The sequence below is a fragment of the Curcuma longa genome, chromosome 10 (genome assembly GCF_044706935.1).
Source record: "Curcuma longa cultivar G26 ecotype Majalengka, Jawa Barat chromosome 10, ITB_CL_G26_1.1, whole genome shotgun sequence".
NCBI lineage: Eukaryota > Viridiplantae > Streptophyta > Magnoliopsida > Zingiberales > Zingiberaceae > Curcuma > Curcuma longa.
In genome coordinates, this window is record NC_133870.1 from 5,403,844 (window position 1) to 5,411,663 (window position 7,820).

At 44.2% G+C, this 7,820-nt stretch overlaps 2 protein-coding genes across 2 annotated transcripts; one reads left to right on the plus strand and one right to left on the minus strand.

The window, feature by feature from the left end:
• Positions 1-2,321: 2,321 nt before the first annotated feature.
• On the plus strand, positions 2,322-4,040 carry LOC141835888 (polyol transporter 5-like). The gene is given in 3 exon segments (XM_074723278.1): positions 2,322-2,514; positions 2,609-3,838; positions 3,841-4,040. Coding segments are annotated over 3 exon segments (1,566 nt in total). The 5' UTR covers positions 2,322-2,378.
• A 2,006-nt stretch (positions 4,041-6,046) lies between these two features.
• LOC141835525 (glucan endo-1,3-beta-glucosidase 3-like) lies at positions 6,047-7,074 on the minus strand. The gene is made up of 2 exons (XM_074722935.1): positions 6,945-7,074; positions 6,047-6,867 (listed from the first exon to the last, which is right to left on the minus strand). Exons 1-2 carry the CDS (start codon positions 7,003-7,005, stop codon positions 6,047-6,049), a joined length of 882 nt encoding a protein of 293 aa, XP_074579036.1. The 5' UTR covers positions 7,006-7,074.
• Between the last annotated feature and the right edge of the window lie 746 nt (positions 7,075-7,820).

Genomic DNA, 7,820 nt, shown 5'->3' on the forward strand with positions numbered 1-7,820 from the left:
GTTGATTGTCAGACTTGGAAAAATTATTTTGAAAATGACGTCTGGGAAAGAATTAACGCTCATTGATATGTTCCATGTTCCCAACATCAGGAAGAACCTAGTTTCTGGATCGACACTTGTCAAGGTCGGCTTTAGACTAGTGTTTCAGTCAAACAACTTTGTACTTACGAAGAATGATATCTTCATAGAAAAGAGGTACTTATAGAGTCTGATCAAAATGGTTGTAATGACAGTACTTCGCAAATTTGATAAAATAAAAATTTTCAGCTACGTTGTTGAGTGTTTTAATTTATGATATGATCGACTCGGACATATGAATAATAATACTCTGAAATGTCTCGTCAAATTAAATTTATTACCAAACATTAATGTTGACAAAACACACAAATATGAAATGTGCATGAAAGTAAAAATGACGAGATTAACTTTTCATTCGATAGAAAGATCAACGACTCCTTTAGAGTTAATACATAGTGATCTATATGACCTAAAATTTGTGCAAACTAGAAAAGATAAAAAGTATTTTATTACTTTTATCAATGACTGCATGAGTTCTGTATGTCTTTCTTTTAAGAAGTAAAGACAAAGCCTTAGAGGCTTTCAGAACCTATAAAATTGAAGTTAAGAATCAACTTGATAAACGAATTAAAATAATTCGTAGCGATAGAGTTGAAGAATATGGTGCACCGTTTGATGAGTTTTGTTCAGAATCTGCATTATCCATCAGATAATGGCGCCTTACTTACCTCAATCGAATGGTGCCACCGAACGTAAAAATTAGACACTTAATGAAATGATGAATGCCTTGTTGATAAATTATGACTTACTCCAGAACTTATTAGGGGGAGCTAAATTTTTGACAAATCACGTTTTCAATAAAATTCCTCACAAGAAAAATAATAAAATGTCATACGAACTATGAAAAGGCCGTGAGTCATCGTACAAATATTTGAAAGTGTGGGGGTGCCAAAGCAAGTAAAGATCAAACCTAAAACGTTCGATACGATATTTGTCGGATATGCTCATAACAGTAGTTCATATCATTTCATAGTTTACAAGTTAGACATTCTTGATATTCATGTGGGAACAACCATAGAATCTCGGAATGCGATATTCTGTGAAAACGTATTCCCAAATAAGAAGGAAAACGTTCAAAGTGATAGCAATGGAAGTTCTAACGAAAATGATGTTTCTTAACTTAGAGTCCTAAAAGGACTATTGATGATCAAAGCGAAGAGCCACTTTGTAGCAAACTAGCTAGAATTGAGAAATCGTTCGGGTCGGACTTCATGACTCTTATGTCTGAAATGGATACAAAAACATTAAGCGAAGATCTCTCTAGTCCTAACGCTATATTGTGAAAAGAAGCTGTCAATAATAAAATCGAGTCCATTATGAATAACCATACTTGGAAATGAATGGACCTTCCTTCTGATACTAAATCATTAGGTTGTAAGTCGATACTAAAATGCAAGTATAAAGCTGATTGATCGATTGACAATTATAAGGTCAGACTTGTAGGCAAAGAGTTCAAGCAAAAAGACGGTCTTGACTACTTCGATATCTACTCATCGGTGACAAAGATTACGTCCATACGAATGCTAATAGTCATCGCAGCATTGTATGACTTTGAAATACATCAAAAGGATGTGAAGACTATGTTCTTAAATGATGAGTTGGAAGAAAAAAATCCATATGAAGCAGGCCCGAGGGGTTCGTAGCTCCAGGAAAAAAAGGAAAATGTATATTGACTTGTTAAGTCGTTGTACAAACCTAAATAAGCGCCCAAACAATAGCATAAAAATTTGATAAAATAATACTGTCAAACAAATTCAAAATAAATGAATGTGATAAATACATTTATGTCAAAAATATACACAAAAGTCAAAGAGAGTGTTATTGTATCGATTATGAGATTTTAATAAAAATAATTAAAATCTCATAATTGATTAGAGATAACATGATAAATAATTATTTATTATCATATATTGAGCAAGAAGGATTTGATACAATTGATAATAAAAATAATTATTTAATATTTTTAAAATATGAAATCTAAGAGAGTGTTATTGTAAAAATATATAAAATTAATATATGATTGTTATTATACATTTTATATTATATATATTTTTTAATTTATTAAATCCATCCTGATTGGAAATCCGGACTAACCTGGTCATGGTACGTGCAGAAAACAAGCAAATAAGAAAATATGTAAGGAAAAATAAATAATATTTTTTTGCCCTTTTTCTTAGAATTCACAGACCTTCTTGGTCTATTTAAACCTAGCTCACCGCTCCACTGCACCATGCTTCCTGTTATCGACTAGCTAGGAAATTAAGGTCTCTCCTTTATTTCTTTTAATTTCTCTACTGAGTATGGAGGAAAAGAAAGAGGATGGTGAGCAGTTGTCGTCGGTGGAGAAGATGGCGCCGCCGCCGAAGCAAGGCCGCAACATGTACGCCATGGGCTGCACCATGCTGGCCTCCTTGGCCTCCATCCTGTTGGGCTACGGTACGTACGTGCATGGATGGTTTCTGTTTTGTCGTCGGCTTTGATTCTTGGTGATTGTTTGTGATCGGATGTTTCTGTTTGGGGATTGAATCAGATATCGGAGTGATGAGCGGAGCTCAAAAGGGCATACAGAATGAGCTCCACATCAGCGACACGCAGGTGGAGATTCTCCTCGGCATCCTTAATCTCTACTCTCTCGTCGGTGCCCTCGCCGCCGGATTCACCGCCGACCGGATCGGCCGCCGGTACACGATCGTCCTCGCGGCCGCCATCTTCTTCGCTGGCGCGCTGCTCATGGGCTTCGCCATGAATTATGCTTTTCTCATGTTCGGCCGCTTCGTCGCCGGCATCGGCGTTGGATATGCGGCTATAATCGCCCTCACCTACAACGCCGAGATCGCCCCTGCCTCCTGCCGCGGCTTCCTCACTTCCTTCCCGGAGGTCTTCGTCAACGCCGGCATCCTCCTAGGATACATCTCCAACTACGCCTTCTCCCATCTCCGGGAGTCCCTCGGGTGGCGATTCATGCTCGGCGTCGCTGCCATCCCGTCGGTTTTTCTCGGCTTCGGCGTGCTCGCCATGCCGGAGTCACCGCGGTGGCTCGTCATGCGCGGCCGCCTCGGAGACGCCAAGGAGGTTCTCGAGAAGACCTGCGACTCGCCGGAGGAAGCGCGGCTCCGTCTCGCCGACATCAAGCGGGTTGCCGGAATCCCGGAAGAATGCGACGACGACGTGGTGGCGGTCCCCAAGAAGAACAGAGACAACAGGGGAGCCTGGAGGGAGCTGCTGCTGTGGCCGAGGCCGTCGGTGCGCCGCGTGCTGATCGCCGCCCTCGGGATCCACTTCTTCCAGCAGGCGTCGGGGATCGACTCGGTGGTACTGTACAGTCCCCGGGTTTTCAAGGCGGCCGGGATCAAGTCGGACGACGCGCAGCTGGGGACGACGGTGGCGGTGGGGTTCACCAAGACTCTCTTCATCCTGGTGGCAACCTTCTTCCTAGACCGCGTGGGGAGGAGGCCGCTGCTGCTGGGGAGCTTCGCAGGGATGATCGTATCTCTGGTGGCGCTGGGGATCGGGCTGACGGCGGTGGACAGACACGGTGATGGAGGGCAGCAGCTCCAGTGGGCGGTGGCGCTCAGCATCAGCTCCACGCTGGCCTACGTGGCGTTTTTCTCCATCGGCGCGGGGCCCATCACGTGGGTGTACAGCTTGGAGATCTTCCCGCTGCGCCTGCGGGCGGTGGGGGCCGCCATCGGGGTGGCCGTGAACCGCGTCACCAGCGGCGTCATCACCATGACCTTCATCTCGCTCTACAAGGCCATCACGTTGGGGGCAGCTTCTTCTTGTACGCTGGAATGGCCGCGGTGGGATGGGTGTTCTTCTTCACATTCTTGCCGGAGACGCGGGGCAAGACGCTGGAGGAGATGCAGGAGCTCTTTGGGGAGGAAAAGAAGACGGCGGCGGCGGCGCCGGAGAAGGGGAAGGACGACACCACCGGAGTCGAAATGGTGAACGGCGGTAATTAATACTAGAAAAAACAAGGGCACAATTGATCAATGAACTATTACTCTCTGTAAACGGTATTGCAGCAAACAGGAACCTTTGGGATTTGAAACACGTCAATTCCATGTTAACACGGACATCTTAAGATTTGAAAATAAGAAAGTTAAAAGCAACTATCATATGACGATAAAAATAACAGTATAATAATCGACTTATCATATTTAAGATAATAATCAATAATTAATAGTACAATGATTTATAGTGTAAAAATTATCTTATAAAAATGATTTATCTTTCATGTTGGCATCACTTTATACTACTTAATAGAAATCTTTAATCATGCATTATTGATTAGATATATACATATATTTATTCTATCTAGATAGATAAATTCAATTTGAGGATTTTATTTTAACTTTTAATTTTTAAATTTATCATTGGTATAATGATCATGGGGTTCAGCCCAGCTGGAGGTCTGTTAACCAGTTCATGCATGATCTTCAGCAAGAGAGTGATCACGCAGGCAGGCATATTCCCAGAATATCCTTCGCGGACGTACGCAGACCCTGCAGCTAGCACTTATCTGAAACTCGCATCAGATCGCCCTCCACAATTGCCCTAAAACTAGCTTATTCTACGCAGGTGAATTAAAGGTGCGCTCTAATAACCCTAAACAGATGACGTCTGGGCTGACCTAAGCTAAGAATCCACATATGATGAGTTGTTGATATATATGCATGCGCAGCCAGCAGGGTTGCTGCAACAGACAAACACAAAAGGCTTTGAGAAGAGGAAAAGAGAAGAGGAGAAAAGGCTTTTGTTGGATTCCTTCCTTCACATGCTAAACACTTACACCGATCTTACTTAAATAATTAAGGCCCTTAATGATTTGCTAATCCTAGACACACTCTTCCCTTACTTCCCCATTTCTGACTCCATCAACTTAATCACTTCATTTCAACAAAAGGTGGAATTTATTATCCCAACGGCTCCACACGGTCGATCTCACGACCATCTGTGAGAAGATAAATGAAAAGGTACAATTAATCATGACAAGAGAGGGCATTGTCTCGACTTAGCCGAGATTCGATTCTTGTCCACTTCAGTAAATCTGTCTCGTCGTAACCAACTACAACTATGCCCCGAGGGTAACTTAATCATTTCATTGATTAATGCATTGGTAGACTGATTAATTAATCTTAAATCAAAAGGTGTTCCTCAGGAATTTTATCCAAAGTTATCATAGCTAATTAATAATATATTATTTTAATTTAGATCGGTATGACCTAGCCCAGAAAGTCAAGATCCAGTTCAAGTAAAAGATACGTCAGACAGAAGACTTGACTCTCGGATTGACTGGTGTGGCCCAGTGCCCTGACTCGGCAACCCAGACTCGACATCCAAATTAGGTCGAGTCCAATACCCGACTCGGTACTTGGCTTAGGTTGGGCCCCAACACCTCCCTCAGCATCCAGCTCAACTCAGGATTCCACACCTGACCTCTCTCAAGGCTTAACTTCGATTCTACACCCGAGCTCCGAGTCCAAGCTACTCCACTGAGTCTCCTCTTGGCTGTATCACTCGACTTCAGTCTATCTCGGCTCGAGCTCCCTCTGTCGACCATGCTTTGCCCGCTCAGTCCCATACATCACGTTCAACCAACTCCACTCTAATCAGCTCCTCACTTAGCTAAGTAGGTCGTCGCCAGAAGGACACAGGCGGGAGACTTGCTTTAAAATCCCCGATGACAAAGTTGTCTTCGTTGTCAGTCCCCACCCATGTTTTCCTTTGCATGCACTCCCCAATCTCCCCAATCTTTAGTTTCAACTCCCCCAATACATAATTTTACAAATTTACCCTCCACCTCCTGCTACCTTTTTCTTCTCTTGAAAATATTTTCCTTGATAAATGGATGTCTTTTCCCCTTCGCTCTCCCTGTCGCCTCCTGTTGCTCTCACCTCCACCTCCTCTTCGTCTTCTTCCTTTCCTTGGAAGCGTAGAGGTTCGCATCCAAAGCTGGGCTCCCACCTCATGGCCGCCGGATTAGGTTTCCATTGTACGCGGCGGCGTTCTCCGCCGCCGCGTCGGTCTCCTTGGTGTCGCCCTTCGACGGCCACCCCGTCTCCGACGCCACGATCTTGATGTCGTCGTACTTGAGCGCCGACATCGCCACGAACACCGCGTCGATTTGGGCGTCGAAGAGGCTGTAATACTTGAGTCCGTTACCGGCGTCGACGACTCCGGAATTAGGACGGAACAGGGCGTAATCAAGGGAAATGACATCGGAATTCGCTTCGTAGGCGAAGAAAGGGTAGGCATTGATCATGAGATACGAGCCGGTCTGTCGCAGAAACTCTAGCATCGGCCAGATCACCGTCTCTACTAGCTCCGGCCGGAAGCTGCCGGAGGAGGAGGGGTAGGAGTTTTGGAGCGCCGTGAGGGTGATGGGGGACGAGATCTTGACGTCGGCGTCGAGATGGAGGTGGGCGAGCGCGGTGTGGACGTTCTGCATCGTCGGGACGAGGAAGTTGGTGATGTTGCGGGGGAAGACGAAAACCTCATTCCCGACGGCGATGGAGTGGATCTGGGTGGAGGGGTAGTAGGCGGCGACGTTGCGCTGCACCCATTGCAGAGCGAAGCCCAGACGGGCGGCGACGGAGGCGAGGAGCTCGTTGGGCACGGTGACTACCACCTTGATGCCGGAGCCGACGAGGGCGCGTAGGACGGACGGGTCAGCGTCGTATAGCTTGACGTGGCCAATGTCGTTGGATTTCAGCAGCTCCACCACTTTGGTCGCCGGAGGCAGGTTGTTGGCCACCCTGCCGTAGTTGACACCGACGTTTCCGGCTTCTGCAACCAAATAAACCGCCATTGAACGAAAGAAAGCTAATTTCGAGCTCAGAAAAAGGTGATTTTTCTTGCCGTACCGGAAACAGAGGAGGCGAGGAAGGAGAACAACAAGATGGAACAAAATGGAAGAAGCTCCATGACCTGAAACAGAGCATGAAATGAGATGAATAATCCAGATAAAGGAAGAAAAAATAGCAGATTCGAAGAATGAGGAGAACTCACCACCAGTGTAGTTTGATTTCTTCCTCAGATTGCAAGGATTAGGGATGGAGAAAGCGACGGAGAGAGCAGAGTGAGCAGAGCGAAGGAAGAAGACGAAGTGCACTCTTAAGTGGCAGCATCAGCATGCAATTAGGGAAATTTCATTTTGGTCCTCGAACTTATTAAAAATGTTAATCGACCCTCAATTAGGGAATTTCAATTTTATATCTATTTTTTTAGATATAAAATTCTAAATATAGTTTTAAAATTTTAATTAGCTTTTATATTATAAACATAACATTGTTCGTAGGGGGCTAATTGATGGTTGCCTCATGGTCATCATAGTGAAGGTCTCGTCTGAACACTATACTAAATCTTCTAAAATCATACTAGATCTCACTCGATTGATACTGTAATTTCCACAATGAGTACTGAAATTTTCTTATTTTGTACTCAAATTGTACTTGCTCTTGGCATTCCCTAAACTAGTGAAATAAAAATGGTTAGTAAACTCTTGACATAGTTTCCACCATGGTTACTAGACCATACATATGTGAGGTCGCATCAAGAGTAAAATAATACAAAGTAGTGGAAAAGTAATTGGTGAGCTCACTCTTGACATGTTTTTCTATATGGTTACTAAACCATGTACATGTGAGGTTGTCTCAAATCCTCATGGTGGGGGTGTCATCTTAATGATACTCAAATTTTTTAAAATCGTACTGGATCTCACTCGATTGATACTGTAATTT